The 17,297-nt window shown below is 41.2% G+C and overlaps 1 protein-coding gene across 18 annotated transcripts in view; it reads right to left on the bottom strand.

Moving 5' to 3' along the window:
• KMT2C (lysine methyltransferase 2C) overlaps positions 1 to 17,297 on the bottom strand; it is a 203,103-nt gene that overhangs the window by 18,926 nt on the left and 166,880 nt on the right. For all 18 annotated transcript variants that reach the window (XM_075419784.1, XM_075419792.1, XM_075419785.1 and 15 more), the window contains 9 exons: positions 17,180 to 17,253; positions 14,448 to 14,630; positions 11,965 to 13,803; positions 10,591 to 10,916; positions 7,913 to 9,735; positions 6,459 to 6,570; positions 5,370 to 5,448; positions 5,188 to 5,251; positions 2,901 to 3,133 (listed from right to left, as the gene is read on the bottom strand). In XM_075419784.1, the coding sequence (XP_075275899.1) occupies positions 2,901 to 3,133; positions 5,188 to 5,251; positions 5,370 to 5,448; positions 6,459 to 6,570; positions 7,913 to 9,735; positions 10,591 to 10,916; positions 11,965 to 13,803; positions 14,448 to 14,630; positions 17,180 to 17,253 (4,733 nt within the window). The remainder of the gene's footprint in view (positions 1 to 2,900; positions 3,134 to 5,187; positions 5,252 to 5,369; positions 5,449 to 6,458; positions 6,571 to 7,912; positions 9,736 to 10,590; positions 10,917 to 11,964; positions 13,804 to 14,447; positions 14,631 to 17,179; positions 17,254 to 17,297) is intronic.

Raw genomic sequence — 17,297 nt, 5'->3', positions numbered from 1 at the left:
GAAATACTATCTATCCCCAAATTTTAGAATAAGTAACAGTGCCTCGAAGTTCTAATTACATACACAAGACTGCACTGTGCTAGAGAATGTAAAATCCTAAACCAGAAGTGATCCTTGTCCTACAGATCTTACCATCCACACACAGGAAAACAACAGTTGGGAACGGACAGAAAAAAGGAAAGCATGAGACGGATGATCTCCACACATCAGCAAAAAAGATGTAATTGAAAAGTTTGCAGGAAAATGGCGAGGTAGATTCCCATTTATTCACAGGCAGATCCTCAAACATCATACAGCAGATGAAAATGGCAACTTCTGCTTTAAAATTTCAGATTTTAGGATTAAAATAAACTTGACCTGGACACTAGAAGATAAGCCTAGCAGCTTGTTTTTAAGGCAAGCAGGAGAAGCCAATGAAAGGATATGACAGTGTCAACTGGAAAAGAAAGAGCATTTCAGAAACACAACAGATACCCAACTACACTGCTCTCTAAAAAGATAAAAGGACTTGTAATCCGCTGCTTCGTAATACATACATTATGGAAAACCTTTCTCTCGCTTCTATTCCTTAGATTATGACTTCCACAACTTCCATTTGCTGTTTGTACTGATAGAAAAAGTCCATCACATAATTAAAAATGTTTGATAGCATCCTCCTTTATCTGGGGCAAGAGACAAGCCAGAAAGCTCAGGATAACAGAGCTATCACAGGACACACTCCAGAACGCAGGACAGATGCACCCAAAAGGCTAATTATGCACTCATCTCAGGTCCAAGACGATTTATGCGCTCTGGCTTGGCAATGCCACTGCCAGATAAACAGTGCCACTGCAGAAAGCCCCCAGCTGGCTCGATCTGCATGGCACAGCGCCGTGCTCCGGACCTTCTCCGTGGGTGTACAGCACTAAACCTGGGCTGGCTGTGCACACCTGTACAACGAGGCACCCGAAACACTACGCCCACCCAGCATCTGCCATGGCGGATCAGCCTCGCGACTGTACCCGCAATTAGTCGAGATCTCCAGGGACCAGCACTGACTCCACCCAGCTGGAGCTGAGCCGACCTGCGCAGATCGACCTGGTGATTTTAACAGCGTAGGGGAGCAGAAGGCAGAGCTTATTAGCACAGGCACAGCGCCATAGCAAAGCAGAGAAACTGCCCTGGCCGCAGAGACAATACGGCGGTGTCTGCGTGGCGCTCTACCCGAGCCAATAACCCTGTCAGACGTAAGCTCACATTGCACAAAGCCAGCTCCAGTTGCTCTGCGCCGGTGTCCAGGACCAGCAATTCACAGCGATTTGAGAGGTCTTTTCTTTATACATACATATATAGAATTTGCCCTTTTCAAAAACTAACAGAAGCTTGATTACAGAAAAATTACTTGATCTGATTTGCAAGAGTGATGAATGGCTTCAAAAAAATTCCTTAAAAATACACTTTAATAAAACTTTATTTAAGTTCCTACTAGGTATGTAAAAAAGTGCTGTTTAGGATGTGAATGACTGGTCTAAATCAGTGGTTGCAGGGCAGTGGAGGGCATTTATCAGCAGTATAGGAAACTTAAATTCAAAAATGAAATACGAAAGAACCTTAATTATGGGGCACTAAATGAATCTGCCAGCAATGTCATGATTAGCAGCTGTTACTTCAACATAAATTTACTGTAAAACTAGACTGACAGATGTATGATAAAGATTGGTTAAAGTGAATTATATTTGCATTTATTCTACTTGTAATTCATTGTGGAAGTGAAAAAAAGAAAAAAGGAAGAAATGATGTAGACATAATTTATCTGCTCCATCCCTCTTCCACAGAGCGAAAAGACGAGCCAACTAATAGTCCATCCAGTGCATACTTTGTCTCGAAGCAACACAGGAGCAGAACTCGAGGCTCAGATATCACCTAGGACTTCATTCCAAGCAGCCTGCTGCCAATTTTCCCCCTTGTATTAATAAAGGGTAATTCTAAAGCATTTTCATGTTCAGCAAGTCTAGCTGATCCTGATAAATCATGCCAGATGATTTATAAACAATGTCTTGAGGAACACAGCAGTCAGAACTGTTGGCCAAAGCATAGATTTATCAAAGCTATCACAGGTTTAACTTTAATCTCACTTACTATAATCACAGTTACAAGATGTGGCAAGTGAAATTCCAACTGAATACGAAGAAAGAAAAAACAAAACCCAGTGAAAGCGGTTACACATTGCAAGAGGGGCCCAGAGAGGCTGGGAAATCTCTGCCCTTGGAGACTTACAAAACCTGACTGACAAGGCGTTGAGCAACCTGATTTAACCGTGCAGCTAGTTCCGCTTTGATCAGACGACTAGATGATCCCCAGATATTCCTTTGACCTACATTATTCCATGATACACTAACAGATGACACAAACTGATGATCAGGGTCTAGGCACTAGACAGATCATAACACCAGACTAACACTAAAGATACAATGAAAAGAGATTTTCAAACAGTAACATTTACCTGGCATGTAATACATCAGGACACCTGCAAAAGACTGAGTCACGAGGTTCATTCCAGCCTGAAACAAGGCCCTGCATGCTAAGACTCTCCTCTGAATCTTTCACTTATGCTTTTCATGGTGCCAGGAACTCTGTTGCAAGTCATTCTGCCAAGCTATTTCCCCTCTTCCCAAAGTACTAAAGTTTACAGGCTTTTTGTCATAACATTTGCCATAGCATACTCTCCTACTGCTCCAGTGTCACCAGCAATGCAGAGTAATGCTGTTACACACACAAAATATGACAGGGGGTGGCTCCTCTTAAATAAGCTCCACTGTATTTAAGGATTTCAACTTGCCTTTTAGAAGACCGAAAGGAAAGAGCCATATCAGTATGACAGCTTAGTGTTAAGGTGATCAGTTTGGATTCCAGATGATTACCTGTTCTAGCTGTTTCTGGACCATACTTTGCTGCTCAGTAACATGTTTAAGCTGTTCCGCATCTTCTTCCGGGAACTCACGGCCAGCTTTCTTGGCTGTACGCTGTTTTGCTGAGAGTGCCTTTTTTGATTTTCTGTGTGCTCCAATTTGCTCCTCAAGGTACTTCTGTTGCATTTGAAGAAGTTGTTGTGTTTCTTGCAGCCATTCCTCATACTGCTTTCTTTGTGAATCATCTGGAGAGAAGGGAAATGAAGTATGATATGATCTCATCCTGGCGGTAAGCTCTCATCCTACCTTTTAGAGACAAAGTTTAATAATCAGGTTCCCCCTTGTTTTAAGAAACCATTGGTCAAGTTCAGCCAAATTTGACAGGATTTGATATCTCTAGAGATATTAAGCTCTTGGAGTGATCTGGCTAAAGGAGATAGATCCAAATTACTGCATTTATTGAGAGCAAGCAGTTTTAACATAGTCCCTTAATTTCAAGAGACACTAGCCCGCTGTCTAGCCAGTAAATGTGCACGTGCTAGCCAGTGAGCAAACGTAGCTTTGAAAGCAGCTACAGAACCTGGTGGTAGCCCACTCTGCCACAGAAAAGGGGACATGGAACATCCCTGGAAGCCCTCAGGTGGAGGGGAAGTGATCAGGGAGGAAGGACACAAATTTACAGGAAACATGGCCTCATTAACTCTGGTGTTTGCAGAAGAGTTTAATACATACAACATCTATTTTTACTACTAACTCTAAGAGAAAAATTAAAATTATAAACATCCTTCAAATATTTATGAAATGACAGAAAGACATTGTCTTTGTAGCAGTAACCTTCTGCCAGCCCTCCGCACAGGGCCTTCAGCACCAGCACGTTTTCCTCCCCACAAACAAATGCACTCTCATTTAGACTGTAACTGAGACATTACTCTTTATACAAATGAGAAATGATCATCTGCTACGAGCAGTCCACTGCTCTCAGATGTTCTTGAGGGAAAACATCGTGTCTGGTAACATTCGATCTGCACTAAGCCCAGAAGGCAAGCAAGATTTGGTGATGGTATAATTTGTCTCCTGATGGCACTGTGGAAATGAGCTGAGTAATCAGGAATACGGCATGGATCTTCTTTGTACGGAAAGAAAGATATCCGCACGACAGTAGGACTGCAGTATACCCACGTCCTCCTTGTGCTCCTGTCCCCACCACCTTCTACTTTAACAGTCACTGCGGTAGCGACAGCCACCGACTCTAACCGCTCAGCTGAATCAATTCACGAGCTGGCCACAGTCTCGAGGGGTGCCCATTCTTTCAGCGACAAATACTGTGAAACTAATTGCATAACCCGAAGGGACAACTGGGTGGAAGTGACGGACAGAAACTGCAGATGGGAGCAACGTGAAAGCGCAACTAAAAGTACTGAAATATTAACAAGTTCCAGGTAAGAATAACTACTACTGAAATGAGAAACAGACTTTCGCAAGTGCTCAGAACCACCACCATCCCCCCAACTGCAGCGAGGCCGCGGCTGAGTGCCATGTCAAAGCTCATCAGAAACTAATACAGATAATACTGCCTACTCAGTTCTGCTACTCCAGTTTCTAGAAACGGTGAAGGTGTTTACTTCTGTTTCTTATTCATAAATATCAAATAATGTTCTTGCAGTGATAAAAACACTTTTTTACATGTGGTTTTCCTCTCCCAACATATGCTTAAGTTTTAATTTCTGTTAATAAATCTTTCTCATCGTAGAGACTAGGATTTACAATTGATCTAGGGCAACCAGAAACAAGGAGTGCAAAATACTTGTACTATGTATTTCGGCTTTCGACAATTGTGGTTCCCAGCCAGTCTTGCTCAACTAATGCCTGGAAAGCTTTTACTGTTATTTGTTAAAATGACAATGATGCTGCACAAAACTTTTTGCTTTGGATATAAAAAAACCCCATCAATATCGACTGTTACTCTCACTGAGCTCAGAATATTACAACACAATCAAAGACCAGGTTTTTGACATAGAAGTCTGTCAGTTAATAACTATTCTCACATAAAGCCACATAACGATAATTATGCTGATGTTTGTCCTGTTTTCCTCTTTCCTTATAATGTTTCTTTGAGGATAGCTTCTAGAAGAAATATTAATAGCATTTACTATGCACCCCTTTATTAGTTGGTACCATAATGATGAAATGACTCTATTTTAAAAGGATGGATTTTTGAGAGATGGGATCCATTTATGGACATTTTACTTTAAATAAAACAGAACATCAACATACAATAAAGTATTAAACCTGTACTTACTGACAAAACCAGGGCCAAAATTGGGAGGATTAGGTCTAGAAATCTGAGGTGTCAAACTTCCGTCCTAGAAATTTTAGTAAAACATACAGACAAGGATATTAAATCACGATTCAGTTAAAAAACCTAAACCTAGTTATCATTATTAACCACCTTTGTTTAAACCCCGTACCAAGTTGAATTACCTGTGTAATTGCCTGCTGCATATGATTTTGGCCTTCGCTGGTCTGAGCCCCTGGCACTGGCTGACCCATAAATGGAAACCTATTGATATATAAACAGAAAGTGAAACTGTAACTTTTAGAACTGGTGGGTATTTTAGAGGAGAGATAACCTTTTGTATTACACCAAACTTACATAAAACGTCCAAATATTTTACAGACATTTGCTTGAACCTCTGTGCCAAGCTTTTTCAACGTCTGGAGAATATTAATTCTCATTTGATGTTACAACACTACGCCCTTGGTTGAAACTATTGCACTTTACACTTTTCAGAGAGATGAAGTAAACATGATTTACTGTGCTAAAACAGTGAAGCCGCACAAAAAAGAAAATCTGTGTTTGTATTTTAATATATTATGATACCAAAAAAAGAGGATATAATGGATTCAGATATCATGGTCACCAGTACAGCCAACTAGAGCTGGGTAAACATACACCTCTGGTAACATATTATCATGTAACACTGAAGTATGTGTCAGGAAGGAGAAAACACACTGTTTTAAGGGCCACGTAAACAGAAAAGGTGAAGATCCTTCTGGATCATAGACTCCCCACCTAGGGTAAAGGTAGTCATGGTGAAGTCTGTACAATTCATAGCTCCTTTCATCCTCAGAACAGGTTTAAAGAGAGGATGAAACTTCCATTACTTGGGCTAAATCTTAATTATACTTAGCATTAAATGATATACTGCAACACGAAGTTTAACTGTTACACAGACATCCACCGTTTTCAAACACAGTGCGTGGGAGATGTATCATTACATAATTAGCAAGTGGGAAAACAAGAAAAGCATCAACAGAGGAGCCATGTTGACTAACAACATTATGACTGGAACACAGGACTTGTGCATTTTAATACTTTTTATAGTTTCTACCGCCACGCTGGTTTTATTCTTAAGAGATAATCTCGCATTGGCATGGACTATGAACTACATAACAAAAAGATATTTTCCCACTTATCAATTTTTTCATTTCCTGTGCAGAGTTTCCCCATGGTCTGTCATTTCCTTTTACATTTTGTAGCCCTAAAGAACAGTATCAAGCGTTGCCTACCTGTTCATAACCATTGGTGGCATCCCCATGTTACTCTGCGCCATGACTTTATTGATCCCCTTAAGAGCTACCATTTTCGCTTTCATTATGGGATCAGTAATTGCATCAAAGTCTACAAAAGAAAAACAGGAAAAGTGAATTACATAGCTGAACATTACAAGTTATTAACTGGAACTGACTTCTTTAGATCTAGTTCATGTATAAATCATCAGTACAACAACATAATTGCATTACTATTTCATATTACTTGTCCTCTCCACTTTGAAATTCATGTTAATATGTAGTTCCATGTATCCTCGAAAGAAAGCTACTGCAGCAGCGACTGTCCTGGTTTTCAGCCACAACATACAAAGAAAAGCAGGTCAGTCTGAGAAGGGCTCTAGACCAAATCTGGCCTATGACCCAACAGATGAATAAATTCTATTTACAGGTTTAAGGATCAGGAAGAAGAGTTGTTTCTGTGAGTGCAGCTGGCAAAACGGACACACTACCACTACCATACTAAGAAGATGGTTTAGTCGCTCTGTAATTACCAGCAGCACTACAGGCAGGAAGGCACATGCCCCCACACAGCATCTGGAAAGACCGTAAGTGTGGTGAACTCTGTCTTTTTGCGTCTCTCCTATTTGATGCCTCACAGAGAGCAGGATAAATGGGAGTACAGAACGGCTGAGGTTGGAAGGCACCTCTGGAGGTCGTCTTGGCCACCCGGGGTGGCTACAGCACGTTCCAGCCACCCTACATATATGGAATTGTGACTCAGGGTAGGTGAAATTTGTCTTTCAAACAAACGGCCTTGCACACTTCTTGAAATTTCATATTTCATTAACAATAACTAAATGATAGCGATGGTCTCAATCTGAATACGATTCTACGTACATTAGACTGCTATGTTACATTAGACAGGAAGTGACTGTTTATCTTAAACGCTTTTAGTACGCGCAAAATTATTCGTGATGTTTCTGGGCCTTGCCTAGATTGTGAGTTAGTAATACAGCTTTCACTGACCCCCTGAGACACACTAAACGCTGCAAAAAAATGTAATAACACAACCACAAACAGAAAATCGATAAATCAAATATCAAAAGGTCAGCTATTGCACTCGATCATTGAATTTTGTTTTCAAAAGGTGCATTTACTCCGTATCATGTATGAGAACCTAAAGTATAAAGAGCGTATAACGACAGAGCTGATGTCAGAAAAAATAGCAGTAATGCAGAGTTAACTTCATCCTGGTGTTGTCAACAGGAGCCTTGCCACGGAGTTCAGAATTCCACCTACGTGCTCAATTTCCATACTCCCATTGTACCTACTAGGCAGGCTGGTTTTTGTTATGCCACCTTCAAGCTCCACATATCTACCTGCTTCTTTCAGTTTTACGGACTATTTAACTATTTATTGCTGTATTTTTAAAAAAACTAACCAGAACACAGGCAAATAGAGAACCCACATACCAATATTGGGGAAAAATGGCTCCGAACGCTGGCGAATCATGGCTTGCATCTGTCGCTGCTGCTGCTGCTCTTGTCTTTCCTGATCCAAAAGGTCTTGCAGAAGAAGTGGCTGTTCCTCTAGCAGAAGTGGTCTCTCTCGATTCTGTTGTTGAGCTAAGGGTTGAGGGAGCATTATTTGTTGGGGACCAGATATGCCACTAGGACCAGGACGGTTTGTTACAGCCACAGTTTGATTAGATGTCTGTCCTGTCCCAAAACTATGATTAGATGATTGACCCTGAATAAATCCTGGATTTGGTGACCCTTGAGAAAAATTATGGTTTATTCGTGGAACCATGGTCAAATTTGAATTTAAAGTGTTTTCCAAGATCTGTCCACCAGGTGTCATTAGTGTTTGTGGAATACCTGGTGCATGGTTCATTTGTGGTGTTGGCAAAGACTGAGATGGAGATCCCAGAGTCCTTGCTTCAGCATTATCTGAGCTTTCATTAGCTAGCAAACTTGAGAGGACTGGTGTGGACCCAGAAATACTGCAGGAACTCACTGCCCCTTGAACAGGCAGTGGAGTAGATCCCTGAGCATCTGGACTAGGCACAGTTGTTTCTTGACTAGGAACAGGAGTAGTTCTGTCAGGGCATTCTGGGTTAGGAGGCTGCGCAGAAGCCTTTTCTCCATCCTTTAACTCCACTTCAGCAGCCTGTTGAGTACTTGTGGATTCAGCATTTCCATCACTTTTTTCATTTTCATTCTTCTTTTCCTCCTGAGTGTTCGGGGAAAGTACTTCTGTTTTAATTTCATTTTCTGTAGCAGACTTCTTCTGTGGAGACTGAGTCTCAGAAGGGGAAACAGTTTTATCATCTTGTTCTTTCTGTTTTGGTTCTTCTGTCTTGCCCTGGATATCTAGTTTGTCATCAATGGGGACACTAAGATCTAGCTCTTCATTAAACATTCCTTTCTTATCCCCCACATCAAGGTCTGGGTCTGTGTATGCAATTATATCAAATTCCCCAGATCTCAAAAGATCATCAAGGTGAGGATCATTGGTTTCCAAATTATCTAAAGTGTCCAGTTCATCTCCTTTCCCATCCTCTGTGTCTAGATTCAAATTTTCCAGATCCTCATCATCTAAATCCTTGACTTCAACCCCGTCAAGGTCTTTCACATCCAAATCTTTTACAGCAGGATCATCAGGATCAAGCTTTTCTTCTAGACCATCACTTGGCTGGTTGGGAAGCTGTAAATTTGCGGACTCGTTGCTTGGTGCAGGTGTAGACAAAGATGGTCCTGGGAATGCATCAGCAATGGGTGGATGACTTAGAGAACGTATTACAAGTGGAGGTGGGTTGTCAGGATTGATTTGATCCTGCTGGGATTGTGACATATGCTCCAAACTTGTAGACATCTGCAACTGGTTAGGTATACCTTGAGAATTATGTCTCATCGGTTCTGCCTGTCTTGGGCCCGGAAACTCCTGCCTGGGTATAAACCCTGCATGTCGTTGATGTTGTGCTGCTGCGTCCATAATGTTTGCAGCAGAAGGATTAAAAGGCAGCCTCGGTCTCCCATCAGGAGCTCTGTGACGCAACTCAATAAACGCCTGACCCAATATGTTGTGCTGCTGAACTGGAATTCCCTGTGGAGGAAAATGTTGAGAGATCCCAGATGTATTATTTATTTGCGGATTGTTCACTGGCCGAGGCATATCAATAGACAGAGATCTTCTCAACTGTGGTGGAACTCCAGGGCGTTGCATTGGCTGCTGAGGACTGAGGAAACGTTCTTGACCTGATGGCGGTCCATGACCACCTCCTGGAAACCCGTATCTAAAATAAAGTATGAAAGAGTAAATTATCTTTCTTCTCAGGATGGCCTAGTCTGGCATATTTGAATAAATACTATTCACTAAAATGCTTTACATGATGCATTCATTAAGGTATTTAAATAAATATTTTGATTAATTATGCTTACATTTAAATGAGCTTTATGACAAAAAAAAATTGCTTTAATTATGTTTAATAAACAACTTATTTTCAATTCCAATAATAACGATGGATAGAAAACTCTGACAGTAAGAACCCTCTTGGTTTGTAAACTACATGTTAATGCAATTCAGTGTAAAAAATAATAGTGTGTAGATTTAGAAATTACTGAAATAAATCCAAAATATTGAAAATAACAATTCCTGAGATGACGATGTATGTCAACATCGGTATTCATTTTACATTATAGCATTCACTGTAAAAATGGCACAGACATAAGTTGACATTTGCTTACATATTCACTATAAATGAAAACAAGAATATTACATTTATTCATTCTTAAGACATCAAAGCTGAGCTTAGACCCTTCACTTTCCTTCAAAAAAAAAGAAATGCCTCAAAACCACGGGCGACAAGATCTTTCAGGTCACATAACTTTCACAAGTATTGCGGTTTCTCAACTTTTATTTCTGATTAATTCTCTATAAAAGACCGTGTAAACCAGTGTTAGTGTAAAATACATATTCTGATGTTATGGGCACTTAAAGGAAAACTGTACTTACTGACTTCAGGAAGATTACCAGCTACTGTAGACAACACAGACGATTTACCATCAAAAAAACACCGTTTATCTAACAATTTCTGTAAATGTAGAACTATGCCTGTAATATCCTGGCTTTAAGTGGTCGAAGAGCTTACCTAAGACCATGAGGTCTCATCCCCATGGCATCCATATCGCCTGGAAACTGGGGTCTATTGAACTGCCCATCACCAGGAAATGGTCCACGTTGGTCTTTTGGATATACAGGGAACCTTGGCCCACCTGGAGGGACAACAGAGGACCTAATATTCCCAGGATATGGAGGAGGAGGGCGGTTAAAAATTTGATTTAAGTTGTCTTGCTGCCAGTGTTGAAGAGGAGTTGCATGGGTAGGAGCTGCTGCATCCTGCAAGGCTTTTTCCTGACGAACCGCATTCTTCTTCTGCTGCTGTTGCTGTAGAATAATTTCACGTAATTTCTGGCGCTGTTTAAAAAAAAAAAGAAAAAAAAATCATTTTGTTTAATACTGCAATTGACATATTTTGAAGTGTCAAGCTCCACCAGGTTAAGCTTTTTCGAGGAAAGAAAATCTTCATCGCTACAGACAAATATTCTGAACTACCATAATCACCTCAGAAATTAGCAGAGGGATCAAATGGTGCAAGCTGCTGGCAATGCAATTTAACCTCCAGACCTCTTGTTAAAATGTATAGTGTGAACCCATCTTACCAATTAATGTATAAGCAATTTTATCTTCCTTTTTCTATTCCAATAACGTAGGCTCTTTTACCACATGAAAAAGCGCATGCTGAAGGAGAAAGGTGACTACAGGTCCACTGAAGAAAATTCAGCAAGAGATTTACACCAAAGCTGCAGAAGTTACTCTGACTCTGTATGACAAATACTATCAATTTTTCTGCTAAATTCACTTCCTATAGCTCCTTCCAAACAAAAGACTGAGCAGTTTTCCACAAGTTGAATGTAATTTTATGTCAGCAAGAGCTGTTTGGCAGACATTCACTGACAAAAACCTGGAATGAATGTGCCTCAAGCAGAGCTGTGACCAATGGTAGGATTCACCTCAACGTGTCAGCCAACCGAGAAGTTAGATGTCTAGTCTGAGATCTTTGCCTGTAGTCCCTTTTTCAGTCAGTGAACAAGTCACTGACAATCCGTTCTACATCTTGCCTATTACAGGACAGAATTAATTGTCCTTTCAAGGTGTTTTTTTTAAATCACGTTGTAGAGAGAAGAGCTATTAGAGACCAATCATCTACATCTTCAGCAGCTTCAAAGATGGCCTTTGCTTCCTTTTTGGATCTTGTCCAAAGTCCTTAAAAATTACTGATGTTTTTATATTCTATATATGGTGGTTCTATCCAGGAGGACCAAATCAACATACTAAGTGAATGCAGATAATTCTACGTTATATAGCTGTGTTTAAGTCAAGAAACTTCAACTATAAACAAGAGTGGGGGAAATGCTTCTACTCATGCGATTTTAATACCAAGAGTATTAAACATTATTCTCACCTGTCTTAACTTCTCAGTATCTGCTTGAGACATATTCATGGTATTCTGTGTATCTGTTACTCCTGTAGTGGGTGCTGGGCCAGGAACTTGCGAAACTTTGGGAAACTGTTGTCCTTGAGAACTCATCGGAGAATTTCCAGATGCATTGAAGCTGCCCTCAGATCCAGGCCGTGGCTGTTCCGCAGCATCATGGGCCAGTTGACCAGTTCCAAAAGATTCTGGCTGAGGTCTTGGAGTCATCGGTGGTTGATCATATGGGTCATGTGCTGGAGCTGCTGGACTGTGGCTAAATGAATCCGTTATTGCAGGTCCTGCAGGTCTGGGAGTTTGAGAACATGGATCTGATGGCCTAACAAAAGTGCCCTGCAACCTGTTCCGTGGTGCCTGCAGGAAAGGATCTCTATTTGGTATTAGGCCTGGTCTTGTCATTGCAGGTCTGTTAAAACCCTCTGGAATCCCTGGCCTTGGAGTTGCTGGTTGCTGAGAATAAGGATCACTGAGAACCGGCCTTGGTGTTCCAGGAGGTTGGGCGTACGGATCAGAATGTCTCTGATTTGCTGGGGAGTGAGCAAATAGATCCGCTGGCTGAGCAGGTCTTGGTGTTGGTGGTTGCTGCATGTATGGATCAACTGTGGTGGGCCGAGGAGTTCCTGGAGGCTGGGAGTAGGGGTCCTGAGAAGCTGGCCTTGAAACGGGTCCAGACTGAGGAAAAGAATCACTCTGTTGTCGCACTACCCGGGGTGGATGGGCAAAAGTCTCCTTTATTGCAGGATGGGGAGTAAAGGGAGGCTGGCTGTATGGATCATTAGGCTGATTATGGGAAAAGTTATCCACTGGCCTTGGTGTCAAAGCAGGCCTTTCGTACGGATCAACAGCAACACGCCTTGGTGTAGTTGGCATCGATGCATAAGGATCTTGTGGGGACTGAGGTGGGGGCATAGGAGTTTTAAAAGGTCCAGAGCTACCATCAACTGGAGTAGGAGTAGGAGTCAATGGTGGCCGTGCATACGCATCAGCAGAAGTCACTCTCTGCCTCTGAAATGTATCGGTTCTAGGAGCTGGCTTAGTGAATGGATCACTGCTTCCAGCTGCTAAAGGAACCTTCCCTGACTGTTCCATAACCATGGGCGATCTCGGGACCCCCAAGGGTTTGGAGAACTGCTCTGATGCCATGACAGGCCTAGGTGTGTCTGGTGGCTTTGCATAGGGATCACTGCTACCTGGAGACGAAGAACATGAATCCCTGACTGGTGAAGGTCTGCTTCCTGATGGTTCGGTGACCTGAATGGCCCTAGATATGGATGGCTGTGGTGCACAGGTATCTAACGGCGCGACGGTATTTCTTCTAACAAAGTTTTGGTTAATGGGTGCTGGTCTAGGTGTTCCCACCATTTTAGCATATGGATCCATTGGTGAAGGAGGTCTTGTGTTTGTGGAACCTGGAGAAAACATCTGTTGTGATGATGTCTGAGGAGTCTGAGACTGGGACAGTGAATCGTGTACTGGGACTCGGGTTGGAGTAGGGGGTGGAGCTTGTGGTTTTAGGAACACATCATCTGAGGATGCTGACGTAGGCATAGCAGGTAGCTGCTGCTTTGTAAATAGGTCCTTATGGAATGTCTGTTGTGCAGGAGACATACTTCCATTGCTGGTCTGTGGCGTTAAGGGGCTCTGGATCCCACTGCTAGGTGTGTCTGAGCCTGACTGGTTCAGAAGCTGTTGTGAACCAAACTGCTGCTGCTGCTGTTGCTGCTGCTGTTGCTGCTGCTCATTCTTCACTTGTTCAAGCTTCTGTGTGGCTTCTATTTTGGCTTGCTGCTTACTTTTTTGCCGCATTTGCTGTTTTAGAATTATGAGGGAAAAAGGTTACACTTGTAAGTCCAGGGTATACAAAATCTTTCTGATGACTGAATCTAATCAAAACTTTAGGACACATCAAAGACCAATTACAAATAACTGTAAATTGCAAATTTTAAATGCAATGGGAATAGAGGGTCCAGCTGTTTGTAAAGTTCAGTTACCTTGACATGCACCTTGACTGCCTGGGAAGAAGCACTTCCCAGGTTGCCTAAAGAGCAGCACTGCTTTCCAACGTCATACTCTGAAGATGAAAGGTTACTGACAGGTACAGCGCTGATGTGAGGCAAATGGGCTCTGAGAGACAACCAGCCCAATTTGAAGCAGCAGTCTGCAGAACAAGGTTACTGCAATACAGGGTATATAAAAACAAACTACTGCACTAGCAAGTCATACAGAGAAAGAAGAACCTATTTCCATAACAGGTAGGATTTAAGAGTCAAAGTTTTAAACCAAAGTTTTCTAACATTTACAAGGAGCTTCTCTTCTGATAGCATCTATTTCCTTCCTATGCAGAATGGCTGCCTTTATACTCTTCTATAAAGAAAGATTAGAATTGATTTTATTACAACAGATTCCAGCCATGCAATAAAAAGCTGGAATAAAATTAACTAAATGCAACACACCTGTCTGAATTTCCACTCCTGCTCATGTTCCGATTCCCTCTGTTTTAATGGATCTTTAAAGAGGTCAGAGTCGATGCGTGAGCTAGGATCAATGCTATCCTGTTGCTGCTGCCTCTTCATGGAGTCATTTGACATCTGTACTTTATTGATGCGCAAAGCAGCTCTATTATCTCTGGCTTTTTGCTGGGAAAAGATTAAGAAAAGAGTAGTTAGCCTTCTTCTGCTATGTGTGAACACTGCATCTGTTGTTCCTACAAAATTTATCACCAAATTACTTGTACAGCCTGTTTTAATAACACGCATGCTTGTGAAAACTAAATTATGCACTTTAATAGGAATTCCAAACTCTATCTCTATAGAAATTTTGCATTTAACATACATGGAAGGAACTAAGGACTTATTAGCAGTAGAGGTTCTCTATACATTAGGAGTGTCTATTCAGGTACTGTGCTGTGCCAAGAAAGCATGAATCCCACCAGTTTACCTTTCAAATCACATATTGGTGTGGTCTGCAATCTGAGGACATGAGCACAGCAGATGATGTTTGGATCAATAAAGGCCACTAATGTGGAGAACTTCAATGATAAGAAAAATACAGTCTGCTCCATTAAATAGCCTCTATAGATCTCACTCTGTGTTAAGTTAGCAGTATAAACATAGGACATGGGCTTATGGATCAGGAAAAAATGGATGGAAGAACAGCAATTCCTCTTCAATGAGGCATTTTACAGCCATACTGACACTTTAAAGCATCTAATGGAAGTTTCAAAGAGTCTGTTTTACCACCAATCTAGGATGTGATTCCTTTTCTGAATCAAATGCTCCATCTTCTTTTTCACAATTTTATTTGCAGTTGTCAAGCAGGGGTTGCCTAGCAGGAAAGGCTTTAATCCTTCCCCTCCAACAATGAAACAGCGACATGCATGAGAGCACCAGTGTCACAGCAGCAAAAAAATTAGTGTCATTTTCCCCTATAAGTGATTGGAGTACACATACTAAGGAAAGTAAAAAGCCTACACTGAGAATTTACTAACATTCCTCTGTATTTCATTGCTAAGGTAGCGTTTACTCATTCCCACAGAGTGCAAGTCCCTCAGGAGAGGCACCACAGCAGCCTCTCGTGTGCACAACACCAGAAACACTAGCACCAGCTGAATGGCAAGAGCACAGAGACTGTAACTTCTGTGAGGAAATAACTGCTTCTTGCTATGTGAATACTCGTGTGTGCATGTGTGTGCACCTGCATGCATCCTCCTCCCAAACATGAAGGAAATATTTTTTGCAGCTGGTTTTTGGACATCCAACAGGAGAATAGGACTGTGTTTGTTAAGAACAATGAAAAAGAAAAAAAAAAATCAGTAACAGAAATAATTGTAAAGTGACAAATGCTTGGATAAAAATCCACCCCTGTGACTGGATAGTATCTTACAAATACTACACAGAAGGAATCACGAAGATTACATATAGCATGTACAAGATTATATAGAGGTCCAAAGGTGCTGAAGTTATAGGCCTGAATGAAAAGCAGAATAATGATGATGCTTCACTGACACAAAGAAGACAATAGAGAATAATTCTTTAAAGTGGAAAGGGGTTCAGAATGATAAAGAACTCCACTTCCTATATTGAGTTTGGGGTAATGATTTACGTTCTAAAAGCTGTCAGAGAGATAAGGAGATTTTTAAATTTGGACAGTAGGAGATGACGTTGGTACTGTTAAGCTCCGAGTTATCAATATACATGGGAATCAAATTTGTTTACTAATGGGACTGTATTAAAAAAGTGCAGGAGGGGGAAGGCTAAGAGACTGAAAACATAACCCTGTGAAATCCATGGAAATCTACAAAGTGAGAATGATGATCCAGTTGCTGCTGTGAAGAAACAAAGAAAAGATGAGAACCGGGAGAGAATGGAGATGTGATGGGAAATTAAAGTACGTTTACTAACAATGGCTGGGAAGGTCAAAAAGACTGAGTAACACAGGTTCTGAGATTTGGATGGGGACAGGCTTCAACAAGAGCTTTCAACAAAGCATGAGGATCACCCTTTGAATGGCAGAACTTCTACAGAATGCAATCAGTGACGACTAACTCCAGATAGCTACTACAAATACTGTGTTTGCCTGATGTGAAGATGGTGAATGCTTTCGGAGAGAAAAATGAAGTCCTTCATGCTCTCCACAACATGGAAGATATCAAAAGAGTTTCCACCACAAAGCCATAGAAGAGAGTAAGTAGTGAAGGGGAACAGCAAGGCAAGAACACAGGAGTAGAAGAAAATGAGGCAAGTAAGGATGTGAGCACTGCCGCCTCTGGAATGGTTAGTTCAACAAAGACTAGTGAGAGGGGAAGATGAACGATAGGAAAGTCACATAATTACTTGTTATCCTTCTGAAGAAACCAGTGAGATCCTGTGCAGAAAGAGACAGACCAAGTAAGACTTGAGGCATGAATTAAATATAGCAAAGGGGTAATGGGAACCACAAATGTTCCCGTCTCAGCTGATGTCTTTAGATTGTAGAATATTAATATAGTTTATTTCAAGATTGAAAAGCAAAGAATACAGGTAGAAATACTCAAGAGTCAGAAGTTAAATTACAAAGGCATTCTTGGAGTAAGTGAACTTTCACTAACCCTAGAACTTCATTTAATAAAAAAAAATGAATTTAAAACCTTATAAATGAAATATATATTTGCTGGAAGTATATGAATGCAGGTGGTAATTGTCCTTACCACATACGGAGCCCTCTCCTGTGAGCTTGCTTTCCTCCACAGTTTAGCAATCTGCTTCACTCTTGTAGCCCAGTCTGCAACCAAAAAATATGCTAATACACAAGGCTTTGAAAAGTCT

This window comes from Opisthocomus hoazin, chromosome 4 (genome assembly GCF_030867145.1).
Source record: "Opisthocomus hoazin isolate bOpiHoa1 chromosome 4, bOpiHoa1.hap1, whole genome shotgun sequence".
NCBI lineage: Eukaryota > Metazoa > Chordata > Aves > Opisthocomiformes > Opisthocomidae > Opisthocomus > Opisthocomus hoazin.
Note: the sequence above shows the minus strand (reverse complement) of the source record. Positions and strands in the feature narration are given on the sequence as shown.